This window comes from Neomonachus schauinslandi, chromosome 5, assembly GCF_002201575.2.
Source record: "Neomonachus schauinslandi chromosome 5, ASM220157v2, whole genome shotgun sequence".
In the NCBI taxonomy this organism is placed as follows: Eukaryota; Metazoa; Chordata; class Mammalia; order Carnivora; family Phocidae; genus Neomonachus; species Neomonachus schauinslandi.
Window position 1 is genome coordinate 94,965,036 of NC_058407.1, and position 23,955 is coordinate 94,988,990.

A 23,955-nucleotide genomic window follows, 5' to 3' on the forward strand; every position below is an offset into this window, starting at 1 on the left:
GATTTGCCCCTGAGGCTGTAATCTCAGAGGTAAGTAGGGGTCAAATCATGCAGGGCCTGTTAGTCTACTGTAAGACCAATACAGACTACTGTACTTTGAATGAAGCAAGGAACTACTGGAGGATTTTAAACAAAGCCTGACTTGATTTGACTTGTATTTTAAAAAGATCTATCACATCACTGCTGTGTTAGAAACAGACTGTAGGACAATAAGGACGGAAGCAAGAGGACCAATTAGGGGCGACTACAAGTAATCCAAATAAGGTAAGACAATATTAATGGCAGAGATAATGAGAAACTGTCAGATTCTGATTTCTTTATTTCTACTCTCAAAATGTATCCAAATCTGACAGTTTTTATATGTGGTGTAAGACTCAATGACTAAGTATTTTGGTCTAAATTGGAGAGACAGAGTTGCCATTAAATGATAAGGAGAACGGGGGGTAAAATACACTGGGAGGGGGAGTTTTATCAGGAGTTCACTTTTGGACAGGATTAAAATGTCTGTTAGACAACTACTGGTAGATACTGAGTAGACAGTTATTTATATGTACTTGGAGTTCAGGAAGAAAGCCTAAGGTAGAGATATAAATTTGAAAATAACAACACAGATAGTATTTAGAGCCACAACCAGATCAGATGACTAAGATGAAATACACAGAAAAGAAAAAACTCTAAGGCACTTCAACAATAAGAGATCAAAAAATACACATTAAAGTAAATCAAAAGCAGTAATCTTGTTTGGACCAATGGGTAAAACGGGTTAGGACCCAGCTTGAGTGAACTCCAATTACACACAAAATAAGTATTATCGCCAAAGATGGAATTTTTAACTCTGGTCAGACATTTCATACAAGTGTGAATTGGGTTACAAATTGAGCATGGGTAAAAGCAAATTTATGTTTCAGAGAAATCCAATTTTATTACTAGAAAAAACAACTCAAAAGTACATTATATTCATTATAAGTCTATTGATCATAGTTACAAGTGAAAGATAATGTTTTTCAACTTGCTAAGTAAAAAGACCTGTAGTTATATATGAGTACTCACTGGACAAGCTATAATATTATATATACTAGAAAGACACCTGCATTGTTTTTACCTAGTGAGCAGTTGCTCTGCATCCTTCCATCTGTTGAACAACGTAACATGGTGCCAACCACACGGCCTCCCACAACAATGACACGCACATCCCGTCCATGAGATTCCTTAATATACTTCTGGAACAGGTATGGAGCTTCATGGCGAATAAGATGGCTTAGATCAGCCAAATGGTGCTTATCTCGAGCCAAGAAAACCGCTTTGCCTGTGGTTGAAAAAGAATACAAAATATATGTAAGTCAAACTCTGAGCAGTTGATATGTATCACCTGCATCTTCTTGGGTCTCAACCTGCTCTTTCAGGATCTATTACTTTTTAACCAAAGTAACAGTTATGGTAATGAGTAAACAATGCAAAAATGTGTATAAAGTTAATACTCTCCTACCACTCCCTTAATTCCTACATTAATCTAGAATTTATTTCGGTATATGTCATGAAGTAGGGGTCTAAGATTTGTACTCCTCCAGGTGAGCCAATAATGCCAGCCTCATTTATTAGCAAAACATTTCCTTCTGAGTAAAAACAAGTCCTACATATTAATATACAATATATATAACACTTGCATAGAATAAAATAGCATGTTACTACATACCTAGTTTTATTTCTGAGTTCACTAGACAATTCAATTACTGTATTTGTCAATTTCTATGATAAAACAAGTGGTTGTTTTTAAAGCATGGGTATGGGGCACCTGGGTGGCTAAGTCGGTTAAGCATCTACCTTCAGCACAGGTCATGATCCTGGAGTCCTAGGATCCAGCCTGCATCAGGCTCCCTGCTCAAAGGGAGACTTTCTCCCTCTCCCTCTGCCCCAATGCCCGCCTGTGATCGATCTCTCTCTCAAATAAATAAATAAATAAATAAATAAATAAATAAAATCCTTTAAAGACAGTAAAATAAAATGGGTACAAATCCTTTGACATTCTTCCCACTGAGAAGAGGGGGAATCTTTGTCCCTTCCCTTTGAATCAAGGAGGGGCTGTGATTGCTTCGAACAATGGAACACAGCAGAAGCTTTTCTGTATGACTTCTGAGGCTAATTCATAAAAGATCATGTCGCTTCTGTGTTCACCGGAGCCTCTCTGTGGAGCCCTAAGACTTCTTGGCTGCCATACTGGAGACCTAATGATAAACAATACATTCGACAGCCCCAGCTGAACCCTGATCCAACTATCTCTGTCAAGGCATCAAGCTTTATGAAGTACCTGGATCCATGAAAATTTTGAAAATGAAATCCTTACTATTCTATAGCTTCATAGCTTTGCTTTATATATTTAAGTCTTCAAACTATATAAATTGGGACAGGGATCACTGGAGTTAGTGATCCAAGGTCCTTGCATTGTTAAAGAGAAAGATAAAGATATAATTTGGGGCGCCTGGGTGGCTCAGTTGGTTAGGCGACTGCCTTCGGCTCAGGTCATGATCCTGGAGTCCCGGGATCGAGTCCCCCATCGGGCTCCCTGCTCAGCAGGGAGTCTGCTTCTCCCTCTGACCCTCTCCCCTCTCGTGCTCTCTGTCTCTCATTCTCTCTCTCAAATAAATAAATAAAATCTTTAAAAAAAAAAAAAAGATATAATTTGAAGGTTGGTCTAAATTAAATATGCATCTTAAAATCTCCAGGACAACCACTAAATGAACAGAAATAGCTTCTAGGGGCACCTGGGTGGCTCAGATGGTTAAGCGTCTGCCTTCGGCTTGGGACATGATCCCAGGGTCCTCGAATCGAGCCCCACATCGGGCTCCTGGCTCAGCAGGGAGCCTGCTTCTCCCTCTCCCTCTGCCCCTCTCTATCTCTGTGTCGCAAATGAATAAATAAAAAATCTTAAAAAAAAAAGAAATAGCTTCTAGCCAAAGTGAACAACTCACAGTAGACTTCCATAAGTTTGAAGTACCATGTACCAACAATTTCCTTCTATTCTCCCAAAGTCCTTTCAAAAGCTATTCATTTCAATTGTTAAGACTACTGTCTAGTCAATAACCATAAGGAAATACAAAGAAAATAATAGCAATGATCAGATTAAGAAAAATTTATTTTGTATAATCACCCTTATTAATTCTCAAGAGTAATCTCAAAATGATGTACCATAGTAACAATTCGTACACACCTCTATGACCTCGAGTATTCTTCACTACCATTGGAAACTCCAGTACTTCTGCTTCATCAATCATTTTAGCAAAATTTTCATGACCGCCTGGTTTGAGCAAAAAAGAAATTAAAAACAGTAACATAAGTGTTATGTGGTAAATTTTATCTATACTAAAGTCAGCAACACAGAGGAGGTAGAAGGTTAAGAACCTGGTGGCTAAATTTTGTTTTTCTTAAAGAAAGTAATTAAAAGTCGAGGGGTGCCTGTAGCACCCGGATGGTTCAGTCAGCTGAGCATCTACCTTCAGCTCAGGACAGGATCCTGGGGCCCTGGGATCAAGCCCCACATGGGGCTACCTGCTCAGTTGGGAGTCTGCTTCTCCCTCTCCCCGCTGCTCATGTCCTCTTCTCACACACAGTAATAAATGAACAATATCTTTATAAAAAAAAAAAAAAAAAAAAGGTTGAAGGGTGCCTGGGTGGCTCAGGCGGTTAAGAACCGACCCTTAATCTCAGGTCAGGTCTTGATCTCATGATCTCACGGTCATGAGTTCAAGCCCCATGCGCAGCATGGAGCCTACTTTAAAAAGCTGTTAAGTACAGTTAAATACCAGTTTGAAACAACCCCTGTTAAAATGGATGAAAGCTATCTTAAACTACAAATATTCTAGTATCTAACTTAAAGAAATTAAGTATCTTTCAGCTCAGTTTCCTAATTCTATACGATATTTTATATTTTTATCCCTTATTCCTCTGCTACACAAAATAACAGAAGCATCAAGATCTACTTCAGTGTACTTATTGCCCTGTTTAGAATAAGAAAAGGAAGAATGAGTCTGTTTAGAAGACTCATCCAAGGTTGATGCCACGTGTGTTCTCTCCCTCTCACGAAACATACAAATTAATTTTTCTTATCTTCATTATTAATCAGAGTTCTTTCTACACTGAGCCACCTAGTACCCATGAGTTAAGTTTTATTCTTTCCTGTTTTTACTGCCTAAGAACAAATGATACAGTAATAAGATTAGAGCAAAAATGAACTTACATTTACAAAAGTGTAAAAAATCAGCATGGTGATAAAAAAAATTAAGCCAGGAAAAAGTTTGTTAATCAAATGCAGTATCATACATTTACAGCTTAGAGAAATTAAGATGATTCAGTCCCCTAATTTTAAACCTTCAACATGAGAGTACAGGTAACATGTGTTAATTTGTTTAACTCTTTTCTCCTTTCCACTCTCTTGAAATCCAAAGTGTAGACCCATAATATAAGCTAGAATATCCCAAAAGCATCTGACAGAATTCTCAAACATACGGTCTCTTCTTATGCAATTGCTAAAAACAGCAACTGTATCCACACATGCCATACAGACTTGGGGAGCTCCTTTTAAGTTGGGGGGCGCCTGGGTGACTCAGTCGTTAAGCATCTGCCTTCAGCTCAGGTCATGATTCCAGGGTCCTGGGATCAAGCCCTGCATTGGGCTCCCTGCTCAGCAGGAAGCCTGCCTCGCTTCTCCCTCTCCCACTCCCCCTGCTTGTGTTCCCTCTCTTGCTGTGTCTCTGTCAAATAAATAAATAGAATCTTAAAAAAAAAAAAAATTTAGGTTGGGGCACCTGAGTGACTCAGTCAGTTAAACTTCCGACTCTTCACTTTGGCTCAGGTCATGATCTCAGGGTCATGAGACTTGAGCCCTGTTACGGGCTCCACACTCAGTGCAGAGTTTGCTTGTCCCTTTCCCTCTAATCCTCCCCACACATGCGTGTGTGTGTGCGTTCTGTCTCTCTCTCATAAATAAATAAATCGTTTATATATATATTAAAAAAAAGCCTCATTAACTCTCCAAAAACACTACTGAACATTTATTTGAGGAATTGTCTTTATGGAAAATTGTAATGATTTATAGTAAGTTTGATCCTTTCCAAACAAAAGAACTGGACAGGCAGGAAATATACTAACACAATATTACTTACGACAGTGCTACTCAAAAGCGTTGTCCGGTAACCTGTGCCTGTTTGCAACTTCTCTGATACTGATATGTGACCCGATAAATATAAAAAGAGTAGCACTGAAAGCTTTTATAGCAATCTTGCATTGCTCAGACATTTTTATCATATTTTATAAGAGTACTGATCCACAGCATGTTGGTCTTTTAAAAAAAAATGATCCTTTACCTTTACCATAGATAGTTTTGGAAGCAATGGTTTTCAAGTATACCTAGGATAGTGTCATTTTCTTAAAAAATATGAAAAATTTATTAAGAATTACCATGAAAATGCTGGTAAGGATAATCAGACATTAAACAGAGATGTCATCAAACTGTATTACCTTTTACCATGTCATTGGCAAACTAAGGCTTTTAAGACAGATTTGGTCCAGTGTCTTTTTTTATAATAAAGTTTTATTGGAACACTGCCATACTCATTTAAGTGTGGCCTATGGCAGCTTTCACACTACAACAGCATTACTGAGGGTCACAAGAGAGGACTGATGACCCAGAAAGTGCAAAATATTTACTATTTGGCCCTTTATTAAAAGTTTGCTAAATCTACTCTACCAGTATCATGGAATTAAATCTTAACACAGATTTATAATTCTCGTGCCTAGTTTGTTAAAACTGAAAGTTTTTTTTTTTTTTAAGATTTTATTTATTTGACAGAGAGGGACACAGCAAGAGAGGGAACACAAGCAGGGGGAGTGGGAGAGGGAGAAGCAGGCTTCCCGCCGAGCAGGGAGCCCAACGTCGGGCTCGATCCCAGGACCCTGGGATCATGACGTGAGTCAAAGGCAGACGCTTAACGACTACGCCACCCAGGCGCCCCAAAACTGAAAGTTATTTCTATAAAAAGTTCCTTCATGTATCACATAGCCCTATTAATTCAGTATGGCTTTCAAAACTATAAGTGCTGTAAAACTTAGGCTATAAATTCTTATTAGTGAACTTACCATAAGAGAAAGTATCTGGCAGAGGAACACCATGGCCAGCCAACTCTTGAAAAGTCCAAAACTTATTAACACAGTTCAGGATGGCTTGAGGTCGGTTCATCAACCGGCATCCCATCTTCTCTAAATGGCGCAGAACAGTGATGTCACTATCACTTTGCACCCAAGGGGTTGGTACTCTCACTACCACCACTTGGGGATAGGCAGTAATTAGTTCTCCATTGATCCGTAGACCTGAAATATATAGGAATGAAGCCAAAACCATTAAAAGGGAATATACCTATATATATATATATACCTATATATATACCTATATATATATATATACCTATATATATACCTATATATATATATATATATATATATATAGGTATATATATAGGTATATATATATATATCACACTTTATATTGGGTCACGAAACTAAAAGTACAATACAATTTTGTTAAGGTTTCACTGGAAGGAGACATTCCTTATATTCCTTTACAAGAAAAAAGAAAATTTAATGAGAAAAATTTCTGCAGTGGTTAAATTATGGTATGTGTCAATAAAATGAAATACCACAAAGCCTTAAAAAAAAAAAAAAATGTCACGGGGGACCTGTCTGGCTCAGTTGGTAGAGCATGGGACTCTTTGATCTCAGGGTAGTGAGGTCAAGCCTCACACTGGGTGTAGAGATTACTTAATAAAATTAAAAAGACTGTCATAATCTCTATGTTCAGAGACAGAAAAAATGTTCAGATACATAACGCTGAGTTTAAAAAAAAAAAAAGCAAATCTTGGGGCACCTGGCTGGCTCAGTCATTAGAGCCTGTGACTCTTGATCTCAGGGTTGTAGGTCCCAGCCACATGCTGGGTCTAGAAATTCCTTAAAAATAAAATCTTAAGGGCGCCTGGATGGCTCAGTCGTTATGCATCTGCCTTCGGCTCAGGTCATGATCCCAGGGTCCTGGGATCGAGTCCCACATTGGGCTCCCTGCTCAGCAGGAAGCCTGCTTCTCTGTCTCCCACTCCCCCTGCTTGTGTTCCTGCTCTCCCTGTCTCGCTCTCTGTCAAATAAATAAATAAAATAAATATATTTAAAAAAACCAACCCAAAGCAAAGCAGATGTATGGAATTGTTGAAGCACTCCACTGTACACCTGAAATTAACATAACACTGTATGCTAACTATATTAATTAAATTAAATTTAATGGAATTAAATTCTGTATTAATTATATTTTTTATGTATTCATTTTAGATAAAGCAAGAAATAAGGAAGTTGCCATCTTTTATGGTTTTTCTCGTATGATTTTACGCCTAGGTGTTGCATTTTTTCAACACCTGCTAAAATTTATTCTTTAAAAAAAAAAAATCCAAAAACAGGGGCACCCAGGAGGCTTATTGGGGACCACATGCAACGCTTGATCTCGAGGTTATAAGCCCCAACTTGGGTGTAGAGATTACTTAAAAATTTTAAAAGTCTTTTAAAAAAAACCTGTTTGCATTAAAAAACAGTATGCTTGTTTTAAAACATTCAAATACAAAAATATATGATGTATTCAGCTCCCATCCAATATGCTAGGTACTCAGTGTTTATAGTGTATTTTCCCAAGTATACAAAAATATTTAGATTATTTTTAGAAAAATTATAGATATTTTACGTTACTTTCTCTCATCACTTAAAATTACACCAGAGACATCTTTCTCTGTCAGTACATATAACGTTTCATTTCCTTCTCTTTTTAGTGGAATTTAACTGGACTTATATCTTATATGAGATATACCATATGACCAATACCTTACTCATAGACATTCATTTACTTAATATTAAGCTATTACTATGTGTCAGATTATTTTGTAAAGATTAGAAATAGATTGGCAAATAAGGCAGTAAGGTCCTTATTCTTAGAAGAATCCATTCTAGTGGGAGAGACACTTTTAAACGTGGAAGTTCTGATATAGGAGAGAGAAGTGGGTTATCACCTGAGTTAGCGTATAAGACTTAGTTATGTGTAGGGCGCCTGGGTGGCTCAGTTGGTTAAGCGACTGCCTTCGGCTCAGGTCATGATCCTGGAGTCCCGGGATCGAGTCCCGCATCGGGCTCCCTGCTCAGCAGGGAGTCTGCTTCTCCCTCTGAACCTCCCCCCTCTCATGCTCTCTCTAGCTCATTCTCTCTCTCAAATAAATAAATAAAATCTTAAAAAAAAAAAAAAGACTTAGTTATGTGTATATTTAAAGAGGAAGGAAACTTCACATTTAAGGGAGCTGAAGTCACAGAACAAAAAAGCAGTAAGTAAGTGGTTCAACTACAATATTTACTAACAGAATGTAAAAGATAAGGTTGGTCATTTAAGCTGTCAAACATGAAAAGCCACAAGTTTTTATTAAGATATAACTGCCATATAACACTGTATTAGTTTTAGGTGTACAACATAATGCTTTAATATATGAAATACATTGGGAGATGATCACTGCAATAAGTTTACTGAACATCTATCACTCTCTTAGCAACATTTATATATACAATATAGGAGTACCTGCATGACTTAGTCGGTTGAGCAACCAACTCTTAATTTCAGCTCAGGTCATAATCCCAGGGTTGTGAGACTGAGCCGTGTCAGGGTCTGCACTGGGTGTAGAGCCTGCTTAATATTCTCTCTCCCCCTCGGGGCCCCTCCCCACCCCTTCTCTCTTTAAAAAAGAAATATACACTACAGTATTGTCAGTCATAGTCACCACGCTGAACATTACATCCCTAGGATTTATTTATCTTATAACTTGGAAGTCTGTACCGTTTGACCACCATTTCCCATTTCCTCCACCCCACTACCCACCTCTGACAACCACCAAACTGTTTTCTGTACCTATGAGTTCGGCTTTTTTTGATTCCACATATAAGATCATACAGCATCTGCCTTTCCTGTCTGACTTACTTCTCTTAGCATAATACCTGCAAGGTCTCTCCATATTGTCACAAATGGCAGAATTTCCTTCTTTTCAATGGATGAATAATATTTAAATATATGTACATATGTATCACATTTTCTTTATTTATTCATCTGTCAATGGACACTTAGGTTATTCCTATGTCTTAGCTATCATAAATAATAAAGCACTGAACATGGGGCATGCAGATACATCTTTGAGATAGTGGTTTTGTTTCATTCAGGTAAATACTTAGACCTGGAATTGCTGGGTCCACAAATTCTAAGCTAAAGAGTTTATATTTGTTCTGAGTAAGGGAACTCAGACTGTGTGCTGCATACTGCCTGTGATACTTCACACTATCCCCATCTTTTAATCCTTCTCTATATGGCAGGATCTAGAAGCATTTCCCACACTCCCTTACCAGCAGGATTCGATTTTGAAAATCTACCACCAAGACAGAATTACACAAAAATTTAAAGGTCAAAGAGAAGTAGAAGTCACTATTCTCCAGGGGCAGCTGCACATAGGTATGTAGTCATTGGGAGATGTGAGATTTTGCCAGTGGCTTCAGTGATTCCCATAATCGTTCATGGTGCGGCTACAGGTATCTTGAGATCAGCACCATACAGTTTTCTGCAATCCCGCACTTTGTCATTTTTAAAAAAATGTATTTTATTTATTTGAGAGAGAAGGGGGGGAGGAGCATACAGAGAGGGACAAGCAAAGCAGACACCATGATAAGCATGGAGCCTGACGTGGGGCTTGATCTCATGACCCCGAGATTATGACCTGAGCTGAAATCAAGAGTCAGAGGCTTAAGTGACTGAGCCACCCAGGCGCCCCTGCCCTTTCTCAATTCTTAGGCTTTTTAGTGACTTGCCTCAATAGGCAAATGTAAAAAGCATTTTTTTTAAGACAGAAGAAATTTATTGACCAGATTGGGAGTTACAAGTTTTTAAACTAGGACATGAAGAATGGGAAGTTAAAAAAGCAAAGCCATTTTAGGGCAGAAGATGCTGAATTTGGATATAAAAGATTTCAGTGATAACATGAGGACATCAAAGTGTAACTATTCTGTAATAGTAGAAGTATGGGTTGAAACTATACATATATGTGTACATAATTCATATTGGTATTGTGGAGTGTGTGTACATGTGTGCATATTTACTTGTCTGTTTACTGGAATTTGCCCAAGACATAATAGCTAAGGAAACAGCGATATATAGGCTGAAAAAAAAAAACCTGAAAAAATGAAGAAACCTAAGACCAAGATTTGATGGATATCAATCAGAGACAGCGAAAGGAACTAAAAACCTGAGGGGGAAAAAAATCGGCCAAAACACTAGGAAAATCTACTTTTAAGTAGTATTGTGAAAAATGAGAAAGGTCAGCATAATCAGGAGAGAATGATCAAATTCACTAAATAAAACAGAAGAAATAGGAAGGATGAGTGTTAAGAAGTCTGAGTGATCAGAAAAGGATACTGTCAATTGCCAAGAGAAAAATTCAACCATCATTATAGTTTCATCTCATTTCCCTAAACTGCACTTTTAAGAAATGTGATAAAATTGGGGCACCTGGGTGGCACAGTTAGTTTATCAGCCAACTCTTGGGTTTGGGCTCAGGTCGTGATCTCAGGGTCATAAGACCGAGCCCCACGTCAGGCTCCACGCTTAACACAGAGTCTGCTTAGTACTCGCTCTCCCTTCCCCTTGTGCGTTCTCTCTCTCAAAATACACATAAATCTTAAGAAAGAAAGCAATGGAAATGTTCCACGCTTAGTCCACCCATCTGTTGCCACCAGAAATCGGGAGTATGGGAGTACTTTACCCAAAGTGCATATGGGCATACTACACTATATGGGTATTATTGATGAAAAGAAATTCAATACCTCTTGTATCAGAAACAAACACTTCTTTTTTTTTAGATAAGCAGAAGGTGAACCAAGACTAGAAAGAAGGGCAGGTACAGATCAATGTGAGCCCAAAAAGGCAAAACAACATCTCTCAGAACTCTGCCTTAAATGTTACTCATCTTTTGGGCACTGTTAGCAAATGCTGTACCATTACCTTTGATGTAGAGTTTATAAAACTGAAATATAAGATCCCTGTTACTCAGTATACACGTGCACAAAGATGTGTATAGACTTTTCCCCACAATTCCATTACACTCATCGTAAAACAGCTGAATGTGCTACCACTCACTTTGCTAGACTCCATTTTCTCAGAAATATATTTTTTACTTATCTTAAACCTCAACTTGTGAAACCGTTCATCTAATTTTATTTTGTACTGGGATGAAGATTTCAATACAAATATTTTAGATTTTACATTTTAGATTAAGTGCATGATCAAGCATTAACAACCAATAATAAGTGAACCTTAGAAAAGCAATGGGGAGGGGGTTATTCCTATATTTTCGAGATAAGAAATTTATCATGTAGAGGTACCTGGATGGCTCAGTCAGTTAAGCATCCAACTCCTGATCTCAGCTCAGGTCTTGATCTCAGGGTCGTGAGGTCAAGCCCTGCACTGGGCTCCATGCTGGGTATGGAGCCTACTTTTTTTTTTTTTTTAAGATTTTATTTATTTATTTGACAGAGAGACACAGCGAAGAGAGGGAACACAAGCAGGGGGAGTGGTAGAGGGAGAAGCAGGCTTCCCGTGGAGCAGGGATCCTGATGCAGGGCTAGATCCCAGGACCCTGGGATCATGACCTGAGCCAAAGGCAGATGCTTAACGACTGAGCCACCCAGGCACCCCTGGAGCCTACTTTAAAATAAAAGTATTAGGCAGAAACAAGTGTTGGCAAAGATGTTGAGAAAAAAGAACCCTCTTGCACTGTTGCTGGGAATGCAAACTGGTGAAACCATCGTGGAAAACAATATGGAGGTTCCTCAAAAGGTAAAAATGGAAGCACCCTACGATCCAGAATTGTATAGGGTATTTACCAAAAAAACACAAAAACACTAATTCAAAGGGATACATGCACCCCTGTTTACTGCAGCACTATTTACAATAGCTGCACTATGAAAGCAGCCCAAGTGTCCACTAATAGATGAATGGCTAAAGAAGGTGTGGCATATATATACAATGGGTTATTATTCAGCCATAAAAAAGAATGAAATCTTGCCATTCACAACGACATGGATGGAGCTAGAGAGTATTATGCTATGTGAAATAAATCAGTCAGAGAAAGAAATACCATATGATCTCACTCATATGTGGAATTTAAGAAACAAAACAAATGAGCAAAGGAAAAAAGAGAGACAAAGAGACTCTCAACTACGGAGAACAAACTGATGGTTACCAGAGGAGTGGGAGGGGTGGGGGATGTGGAAAAAAGGTGATGGACATTAAAAAGTACACTTATGATGAAAAATAAAATGATTAAGAAATCTACTATGTATTAAAAGCCTACTGCTGTTAAGGCAGAGTGAGAAGGTGCTATGGGATGATTATTCTCCAAGTTCAAAGATTCCCTTGGGAGATTAACAATCTCCTTGCCAATAACTAAGTGGAGAATCTCTTACGTAGCCCTAATTTAAACCTGTGCTTTTTGAGTGTAGAATTTGGCTACACCATTAAGAATTAAGTACTAGTGTTTTTTTTATTAGGGGGGGTTAAGTGTTTTTGTCCTCAGGAAACAAGAAACAGGTTCCTTGCTAACTGACATTTTTTTTTTTTCCATCTTCTGGTGTTCCAGAGGATTCTTCAGGATTTCTGAGATATTTAGAGCTTACAGAATTGTAAGAATTTTATTTATTTATTTATTTATTTATTGTGGCTCTAAACATTTTTTTTTTTAAGATTTTATTTATTTATTTGACAGAGAGACAGCAAGAGAGGGAACACAAGCAGGGGGAGTGGGAGAGGGAGAAGCAGGCCTCCCGCCGAGCAGGGAGCCTGATGTGGGGCTCGATCCCAGGATCCTGAGATCATGACCCGAGCTGAAGGCAGTCGCTTAACCGACTGAGCCACCCAGGCACCCCAAGTGGCTCTGAACATTTTATCTTCAAAAAGAAAAGAAAAAGAACTGTCAGAATATTAAATGAAAGTTTCATTTAAGTGAAGGTACTATTTGTACACAATTAAAAACCCACACAATCTCTGTGTCAGAGATCAAGGAAGCACTCAAAGACTAAGGGAGATGTGTCCCTAAAACAAACGTGACAGTCCGGAGGGACTCAAAATTAGCCAAATTTCAGGTGATCTGACCATCAAAAAGGTCAATTAACTGATAATATTTTGACTGCAAAAAAAGTTTATGGATTCATAATAATTATAGAGAAAGGACAACCAAAAAAAAAAAAAAGCCTCATTTTCTATCACTGAAGGGACTACTACATAATTCCTTATTCTAAAAACCAGTAGATAAGGAAAAATTACATTTATCCCACCATTTCTGCAGGAACTACAGTTTACTAGGAAAAGGTAGGAAAAGCTCTTCTTTGGACATGAATGCCAATTAACAAAGAATAACAAAATCTGAAAAATAACCATTTTGTAAAACCCAATGCAGTAAGTGAATCAGGCAAAGATCATCAAAGATGTTCAAAGCATTAAGAAAAGGTTGATGGGATATTTGTATAGTGCCAAAATATCAGCAATTTGCTAGGCAAAAAGTAAAAATAGGTTTTTGTAATAGACAGACCATACACACATTACTTACCCAGGGACCAAACTTAGCATCACTACCTGTGGCACAGACTGTCATTTTGTGCCTCCTGGCTGAATGCACTATAAAGTATCTACATCACATAGTCAGTAATTTTTTGCTCAAAATGCATAACCTGTATGTAATCGTGCCAATTCACAAGAAACTTCAGAAGGCAGACACCACAAGGAAACTATCAGACAAACCCAGAATATGAGACATTAAAGATAATTTTTCTGATTACTTCAAAAAGTTATGTCACTGAAGAAAAAGATGGGAAGACTGTTCTAGAGTTAGAAAGACTAAGACATTACATCCAAATATCCTTGCATGAACCCTTACAGAGCCTGATCTGAAAAGAATAACTGAAAGATATTTTAAATTCAACTATAAATATCTGACTCTGAAGTATTAGATGCCATTAAAGAGTTATTTATGTCTTAAGGTGTGCTAATGGTATTAAAGTATATGGGACAGTGTCCTTTTTTTTTTGGCTACAGATATTGAAGCATTTAGGGGTAACATGAAGACAGCTACTTGTAAAAGGCTAACAACTCTCTCAAAAAGCTGTGTGTAATGTACATAATATTTATATATATTAGGAAAAAGAGACATAAAAGAACAAAATGTTGCTACTGAACACTCCATCTAGGCACAAGAATATAGCTGTCCATAATTCTATTCTTTCAACTTCTCTATTCACTTAAAACTTTAAATACAAAGTGGGGGTGGGGGTGGGGTGGGGGCAGAAACCAAGACATCATATCAAATTCATCTAAGGAAAACTGATGCTGGTCATTCCTATTTCAAAATCTCCAGGGTTTGTTGTTGCTCAGCTTTCTGCTCTTATTTTTTAATAGTTTCTCATCCTTTCACCAATACTGAAAGTCCATTTACTGTTCCACCACTGTCCTACTTCCCTTGCCATTTATGTTCAAAGTGTTATTAGTGCAGTAAAATTACTTATTAGTTCATCTTGGAAGGGGTGAGAACGGAAAAGTAACTAAGAGCTAGAATAGCTTGCTAAAGGTAATCAGAACCAATCCTAAGACCTGAAATGTTTCTGTCTGTGAGTTCTAGTTAGAAAAAGCAAGTTGGCAGTATAAGAGATGAACAACTTTGCGCTCCATATTCCCAGCTAAATTCTCCTAACAAAATTTAGTTGTTTGGGTCAATAGTCCAGGAAACTGATCCATTACTTAACTGACAAAATGAAAATGTACCACCAAAAAGTTGTATTTCCCACATTTTAAAATCTCCAAGTCCTATCACAAAAAAAAAGACCAAATAATTATGAACATTTTATGATACTCAAGTCATTAAAACTTATTTTCCAATTGGTCACAAAGAATTAATGCCTACCATTAAATACAAATTGCAAATCTGTCTTCCCGTATCTCTAACACATCAGAAATGTCCTCTTAAACTTTTTTTTTTAAATCACTGGTTTGTTTCCCTCACCATCAGGTCCAAACTAATCAAAATGAAGTAGTAAAAGTACCTAAATTTTGAAGACGACACTGGATAATGGGTATTTATAGTACCAAAGGACAGATAATTCTCAAGAGTTACACAAAACACTAAAAAAGTCTTTATTTTAATAAAGATAAAATAATTTTGGGTAAGAATTCAAACAGCTACTAATTATCAAACACCAAAAACAAAAATAATATTAAGACTCCATTCTACTAAGAATATATATGATGCCTTTCCTATTTGCTTAGTTGCTTCCTAACAAGACGTATTTTGTGTTTCCTATCAAAATATCCTTCTTTAACCCTCCACAGCAATCCTTTTGCCCTGCAATTTGTTTCTAAGTCTTAGCTGGTAATCCAGGTAGAGACAAAATTATTTTTTTCAAAGGTAAGCCCTTTTGGAAATGAGGAACCAATAAAATTCCTTTCCAGATCCCTTGTCAGTGGCACAGAAACAAAAGGAAGACTACTGTAACAGTCTACCTCATTATCACTGTGCACTGCACATTGCAGCTGACAGTCATGTGTTTTAAAAAAGAGAAAGAGAAAATGGGTGAACTGTTTGTTTGGTGGGTTTGGTTTTTGTGGGTTTTTTGTGGTTTTTTTTGTTTTTTTGGCTTAGATAAACCGAAAACGAAAAAAGTTTTAAAGAAGAGGGAAACCAAAAGGAGGTAAATAAGCAGATTATCACTGTCCATATTATAAAAGCATCTTTACTGAAGTAGACTAGTTAGCTTCTTTTCCAAGTATCTTTAACAAATAGAGAATGTGAGGTTAAGATAACCAACTCTATACCAAAAATTGGCAGAAAAAGCTAAGACACCAATTATACAGAAATGTGATATTACTAGCTAAAATAATTAATCTCTTAAAAAAATAAAAGTATTCATCTCCTTAAATTTTATAAATGCCGACATTCAAGCTCTGCAGGGTTTTTATTTATTTATTTTTATTTTTTTTTAAAAGATTTTATTTATTTGAGAGAGAGTGACAGAGACAGCACATGAGAGGGGGGAGGGTCAGAGAGAGCAGCAGACTCCCCGCTGAGCAGGGAGCCCGATGCGGGACTTGATCCAGGGACTCCAGGATCATGACCTGAGCCGAAGGCAGTCGCTTAACCAACTGAGCCACCCAGGCGCCCCTCAAGCTCTGCAGGTTTGAGTACATTCTCTTCAGCATTTCCACAGATAGTTTTAAGAAAATTATCTTAGGATAATGCAATATATGTTAAGAAAAAAAAAAAAAAAGAAAAAGAAGATAGCAGGAAGGGAAGAATGAAGGGGGGGAAATCGGAGGGGGAGCCAACCATGAGAGACGATGGACTCTGAAAAACAAACTGAGGGTTCTAGAGGGGAGGGGGGTGGGAGAATGGGTTAGCCTGGTGATGGGTATTAAAGAGGGCACGTTCTGCATGGAGCACTGGGTGTTATGCACAAACAATGAATCATGGAACACTACATCTAAAATGAATGATGTAATGTATGGTGATTAACGTAACAATAAAAAATTTAAAAAAAAAAGAAAAAGAAAATTATCTTAGGAGAAATACTTCCTGAAACTGATAAACAAAAAGACAAAATACCTTTAAGGGCCTATTCCATTTATACATTCCTTCTTTTATCTGTTCAAAAACATTTGCTGAAGACCCAATTTAACATGCTCTGAGCCTTGGGATAAAATCCTAGCCCCAGGGTGCCTGGGTGGCTCAGATGGTTAAGCGTCTGCCTTCGGCTCAGGTCATGATCTCAGGGTCCTGGGATCGAGTCCCGCATCAGGCTCCCTGCTCCTTGGGAGCCTGCTTCTCCCTCTGCCTCTCTCTCTCTCTCATGAATAAAAAAAAAAAATCTTTAAAAAAAAAAAAAAAAAAAAAAAAAACCCTAGCCCCAGTTGAGAGTTTTTAAAGAGGATGACAGGGAGGAAAAATGCATGTAAAGTTCTTAATAAATGATTGGCATATAGTAAGTGCTTAATAATTGTTAGTGGCTATAAAAAGAACTGAGTTTACATTGCTGGGGAGGGTAGGTTGATGGCACAGATGGTACAGTTAATAGCAATAAAACCTGGGAACTTGTTTCTTTATCCCCTTTTGTCCCCAATCCCAATCAAATTGATCTAATTTTTTAATTATTTGACACACAAGAACTCACTATTAGAAACAAGATATACTTCTATTTTGCTAACTTAATTCTATATGCTAACTTACTCTATATGCTATTATTCTAATATGATTTAAAAATTAAAAGTTGAAATACTGTAGTAAACCTAATTAATATATTTTGCTCCCCCATAAAATAGCAATCTTTCCTGAAATGGTAAAGAAAGCCCTATATAGAAGATAAGTGGGTAAATGTATAATTCAAGGCACTGTTAATGAAGCCAGCCATAAAAATTTAGTGCAGCCTTCCAGCAACAGACTGCTGTAGAAGAAAGGAGAGGGGAAGCAAAGCTTCCTTGTGGTGTAGGCAAAGCCCCTTCTGTCCACTTTAAAAAGGGCAAACTTCTTTCTAACAGTGGCTCCTGGTTGAAGACAAATATTTGTATCAATCTGTTCTACCAACTTTTGGCAATCAATACCAGCTTACACAACTAATTACAAATAGAACTTTCTGAATGCAGCTATAACAAATATAAATATATTTATATAATTTTAAATAAATATAAATTAAAGGTTATGGAATTAATAACAAAGGAAGGGAACTATATCATACTCTCTGAATACTCAATGTTCCAAAGAAAACTACTGGGAATGTAGGAGATTAGGGTTTTTCCCATCAAATGTTTCATTTAGACCCAAAATAGCAAGGGATAATGGTGAGGGGATAGCAAAGGCAAAAAAAGAAAGTGATCTATTGCAAGGTCTTCTCTGGCATGCCTGTAACAATAACCCCACATCTGATTCAAACCTAGTTCCACCACTTACCCACTGTGTAACCTCAGACAAGTTACTTAACTTCTGTCTCAAGTTCCTCATCTGTAAAATGGGAACAGTAAAAATAGTTCCTTTACAGAGTTGCTGTGAGGATTAAGGTGGTTAACATTAGTGAAAAAGTACCTGGGACATAACAGGCACTTAATCATCACTGTCATCCACCATTCCCTCTTACAGCCGGGAAAATGATAGCTAGAGAAAGTAGAAGTAAATTCCGTGACAGTAGGAATCTATCTTCTTTTTTTTTTTTTTTTTTTAAAGATTTTATTTATTTATTTGAGACAGAGAGAATGAGAGACAGAGAGCATGAGAGGGAGGAGGGTCAAAGGGAGAAGCAGACTCCCTGCCAAGCAGGGAGCCCGATGCGGGACTCGATCCCGGGACTCCAGGATCATGACCTGAGCCGAAGGCAGTCGCTTAACCAACTGAGCCACCCAGGCGCCCAGGAATCTATCTTCTTAACAGCTATGTGCCCCAGCACTATTTGGCACATAGTAAATGCTCAATTATTATTTATTGAAATTTGAATTTATCTCACGGTTGTTTCAAGAAGCAGAAAAGGGACTGAAACCCAGGTCTGAGTCTGAAGCTCTTTTGCCTAAAACAAAATTGTCTCTATAAATTGCTTTAGAAAAACGAGCAAACTCAAAGAGAAATCAAACCATATTAACATCTAAAAAATCCAAAGTAAGTAGAAGGAAAAAAAATTTAAGAGCAGAAATTAATGGAATGGAAAGCCAACATCAACAGAAAAGACAACCAAACTAAAAGTTTGTCCCCCAAAACTAATAAATTTAAGTCCCTGCTGAGACTGATACAGAGTTTAAAATAAAAAGGCAGAAATAAAGTTGAGAATGAAAAGGGAGCTTCACCGTATATCCTATAGATATTAAAAAGATAATGAAATGATTTTCTGAATAACACATGAAAACTTAAGATAAAATGTACATAAATACCTAGAAAATTTACCAAAATTTACCAAAACTGCAAGAAGAAATAAATCACTAAAACAAATTAACCATTAACTAAAACTTTTCAAAAAGAAATCTCCGGAACAAACAGCTTTCTTTCTTTTTTTTTTTTTTAAGATTTTATTTCTTTATTTGACAGAGAGAGAGCACAAGCAGGGGGAGAGGCAGAGGCAGAGGCAGAAGCAGACTCCCCGCTAAGCAGGGAGCCAGACATGGGGCTCGATCCCAGGACCCTGGAATCATGACCCGAGCCAAAGGCAGCCACTTAACCGACTGAGCCACCCAGGCACCCCGGAACAAATGGCTTTCAAAGGTGAATTACATCATTTAAGGAAAAAATAAAACAGTGTTACTATACTTTTGTCTTCTGGAACAAAAAACACTCCCCAGCCCTTTTAGTAAGGCCAAACACAACTTAGCAGAAATTGACAATGACAAGTTCACAGAAGCAAAGTTATAAGGCAATCTCATTCATGAACATAAATGTAAAAATCTTCCAACAAATATTAACAAATTAAACCTACCATAATAATAACAATCATAAGCAAGTTGGGTTTATTAAAATTTTTAGGTTGGTTTAACTTACAAAAACCAATCATATAATTTCCAAGTGTAAAAATATGTATAACCATTCAATAGATGTATGAACACTGATAAAATTCAACAAGCATTCAGGATTTTAAAAAATCTTTTAGCATACTTATAGAAGAAAACTTCCTTATTCTGATAATGGGTATCTTAAAAATCCTACAGCCAACAACATTTTTAATGGTTTAATGTTGTAAGCTTTCCCGAGATCATAAGGAACGCTAGAATGTTCACTATAACTATTCAATCCAATATTGTCCCAAAGGTCCTGCCCTATGCTGTTAAGAAAAGGAAGTGAGATATAAGGATTAGAAATGAAATATAAGGAGTGCCTGGGTGGTGGCTCAGTCGTTGGGCCTCTGCCTTCGGCTCAGGTCGTGATCCCCGGGTCCTGGGACCGAGCCCCGCATCAGGCTCCCTGCTCAGCGGGAAGCCTGCTTCTTCCCTCTCCCACTCCCCCTGCTTGTGTTCCCTCTCTCACTGTCTGTCAAATAAGTAAAAAATCTTAAAAAAAAAAAAAAAATGAAATATAAAACTGATATTCCTTGTAAATGATACAATTTTAAAAGCAGGTAATCCAAAATAATCTATCATAAATTACTGAAATAAGTGAGTTATCTGTCAACATATTATTAAATTTAACCAGCAATGAAGTAGAAACGAAAAAATTTTTATTGTTATAATTTATAACAGCAGCAAATTCATAGGAATAAAGTATATCTAATAAAGATGTGCAAGACCTCTGGGGATAAAATTACAAACTATCATTAGAAACATTAAAGACAATTGAGAGAGAACAAGCCCAAGAGCACATGCAAATATTTTCAATAGTATGAATGTGTCATTTCTTCCCAAACTGATCTATAAATTCAATAAAAACCTAATCAAAATTCCAAGCAGTATTTCTGTGGAACTTGACAAGCTGACTATAAAATTTATATAGGGGTGCCTGGGTGGTGCAGTCGGTTAAGTGTCCGCCTCTTGGTTTCTGCTCAGGTCACGATCTCAAGAGTCCACACCCAGTGTGGAGTCCTGCCTGAGATTCTCTCTCCCTCTCTCTCTGCCGCTCCTGCTCATGCTTGCTCTCTCTCTCTAAAATAAAATAAAATTTATGAATAACTAGACAATCGAAAAAAAGAGAACTGCCTTGGGGCGCCTGGGTGGCTCAGTCGGTTAAGCGACTGCCTTCGGCTCAGGTCATGATCCTGGAGTCCCGGGATCGAGTCCCGCATCGGGCTCCCTGCTCAGCAGGGAGTCTGCTTCTCTCTCTGACCCTCCCCCCTCTCTTGAGCTCTCTCTCTCTCATTCTGTCTCAAATAAATAAATAAAATCTTTAAAAAAAAAAAAAAAAGAAGAGAACTGCCTTACTGGGTATCTTAACACTGTAGTGATTAAGCCACTGTCATGCTGGTGAAAAGAATTAAAATTAAGCAAAGGAGCAGAATAAACCCACCCATGTACAGACAACTTGATTATAAAGGTAACACTGGAGAGCAGTAGGGAAAAGTCAGTCTCCCTTAGTATAAAGGGTGCAAATGGAAAGAAAATGAAACTTTACCATTACCTATCACCACACACAAATCTCAATTCTAGGTGGATTATAAATCTACATGTGAATGACAAAACTCCTTAAAGTTAACTCTCTTTTTAAAAGCTAACATAAGAGGTTATCTTCATGACCTCAACACAGAAGATTTTTTATGCAGGGTACAGAAAGAAATCAACCATAAACAAGACAAGTTAAGAGTACACTAAAGGTAAATTCTTTTATATCAAAACGTCATTAAGAAGTTAAAAAGCAAGCTACAAATGATGCATTTAAAGGTAAAATAATCAGACAACCAACCCAACAGCAAAATGGAGAAGACACTTGAACAGTCACTTTACAAGTGAGGATACCCAAATGAATATATAAAAAGATACTCAACCGGGGCGCCTGGGTGGCTCAGTTGGTTAAGCGACTGCCTTCGGCTCGGGTCACGATCCTAGAGTCCCTGGATCGAGTCCCGCATCGGGCTCTCTGCTCAGCAGGGAGTCTGCTTCTCCTTCTGACCCTCCCCCCTCTCATGTGCTCTCTCTCTCTCTCAAATAAATAAATAAAATCTTTAAAAAAAAAAAAAAAAAGGATACTCAACCTTGGAGTGCCTGGGTAGCACAGTCTGTTAAAGGGTCTCTTAGTTTAAGCTCAGGCCATGATCTCAGGGTCATGAGATTGAGTCCTGCACTGGGCTCAGACTCAGCACAGTGTCCTTAAGATTCTCTCTCCCTCTGTGCACCCCCTTCCCTCTCTCTCTCTCTCAAATAAGTAAATAAATCTTTAAAAAAAAGATACTCAACCTTATTAGTAAACTGGGATATAAAACCACAACTATACACTATTTCATACCCATTAGAATAGCTAGAACCAAACTGACCCTAACAATTTTTGATGAGTATGTGATTTAAATAGAAACACTTCGGGCAGCTGGCTCAAGTCATGATCCCAGCATCGGGGTCACTGCTCAGCGGGGTACCTGCTTCTCCCTCTACCCCTCCCCCTGCTCATGATCTCTCTCTCTCTCAAATAAATAAAATCTTTAATAATTTAAAAAATAAAATGCTTTAACCACTTCTTTGGTCACTAGGAAGAAAAGGGAATTTCCTTAACTTGGTAAAGGTTATTTGCCAAAAAAATCTATAGTAAATGTCAGGTTTATTTACTGGAATAAATTCACAGTACTCCCTTTAAGATCAAGCAGAAGAAAACTGTCGTCATTTGCAGACATTATTTGTATAAGATACTCTCGAGAATCAGGGGCACCTGGGTGGCTCAGTGGGTCAATCATCTGCCTTCAGCTCAGGTCATGATCCCAGGGACCTCAGATCGAGCCCCATGCGGGGCTCTCCGCTCAGCGGAGAGTCTGCTGCTCCCTCTGCTTTTCCTCCCTCTCTCTCTCTGTCAAATAAATAATAAAATCTTGGAAAAAAATAATCTAGAGAATCAAATGGAGGAAAAAACCAGGAGAGAGTATTTATAGTATACCACGTTATATGTAGGAAAAGAGAATATGAATATATTCAAGATCAGAAGACAGACTGCCTGATTCTAAATCTTGGCTCCACCACTTACAGCTTTATGATCTAGGGTAAAAAAACATTTAACCAATCTAGGATTCCATTTTCTTATTTGTAAAACAGAAACAATCAGTACCAACCTCATGGGATTACTGCCAGGATCAAATGAGTTGATATTTATAATAAGCTTTGTATATCGCTATGTAAGTGTTTGTAAAAAAAATATATAATTTTATAATTTCAACTCTAAGACCTCGGACTAGTATTCTTTACCGAAGTTTAGTAACTACACTACTACTCTAAGTTCTATGGTGACTTGTCACTTGGGTACCTCTCACAGAACAGTCTTCAAGAATCAGAACATCCAGGGCACCTGGGTGGCTCAGTTAAGCGTCTGCTCAGATCATGATCCCAGGGTCCTGGGATCGAGCCCCGTATCAGGCTCCCTGCTCAGCAGAGAGCCTGTTTCTCCCTCTCCCTCTGCTGCTCACCCTGCTTGTATGCTCTTTCTCAATCTCTGTCAACTAAATAAATTAAAAAATCTTGGGGGAAAAAAAAAATCAGAACATCCAATTTCACAAATACCAAAAGTACTGTGTGTACTCTGTGTAAGGAGCACCTGGCTGGCTCAGTCAGTAGAGCATGTGATTCTTTTTTTTTTTTTTTTAAGATTTTATTTATTTGAGAGAGAGAGAGAATGAGAGAGAGCACATGAGAGGGGGGAGGGTTAGAGGGAGAAGCAGACTCCCTGCCAAGCAGGGAGCCCGATGTGGGACTCGATCCAGGGACTCCAGGATCATGACCTGAGCCGAAGGCAGTCACCTAACCAACTGAGCCACCCAGGCGCCCGAGCATGTGATTCTTGATCTCAGGGTTGTGAGTTAAAGTCGCACAAGGGGTGTAGATACTTAAAAAATAAATACAAAAATAATTTTTAAAAAGTACTTTGCATAAACAGAAGATTATCATGTTTTCCTGTTGCCAATTAATAACAGTATCATTTACTGAATACTTACTATGTGTGAGATACCATACCAGGGAATTTTATACACATCTAAAGTAATCCTGAGCACATTATAGAGTAGGCCTTTTAATTTTTTATTCCTACTTGTTAGAAAGAGAACTTACCAACAGATTTAATTTCCCAGCAAGTAAATGAAACCAGACAACCAATCTGACCAACCACAAAAGGTTTAATAACTAGATCAGCCAGGAAAATTAAATCTAGCTAGTTCTAAAGCACAACCC

At 37.7% G+C, this 23,955-nt stretch overlaps 1 protein-coding gene across 2 annotated transcripts in view; it reads right to left on the bottom strand.

Moving 5' to 3' along the window:
- Positions 1-23,955, bottom strand: part of RIMKLB (ribosomal modification protein rimK like family member B) — a 156,166-nt gene that overhangs the window by 8,254 nt on the left and 123,957 nt on the right. For both annotated transcript variants that reach the window (XM_044915455.1, XM_021690408.2), the window contains exons 3-5: positions 6,129-6,359; positions 3,205-3,291; positions 1,102-1,305 (exon numbers count right to left, since the gene is read on the bottom strand). In XM_044915455.1, the coding sequence (XP_044771390.1) occupies positions 1,102-1,305; positions 3,205-3,291; positions 6,129-6,359 (522 nt within the window). The remainder of the gene's footprint in view (positions 1-1,101; positions 1,306-3,204; positions 3,292-6,128; positions 6,360-23,955) is intronic.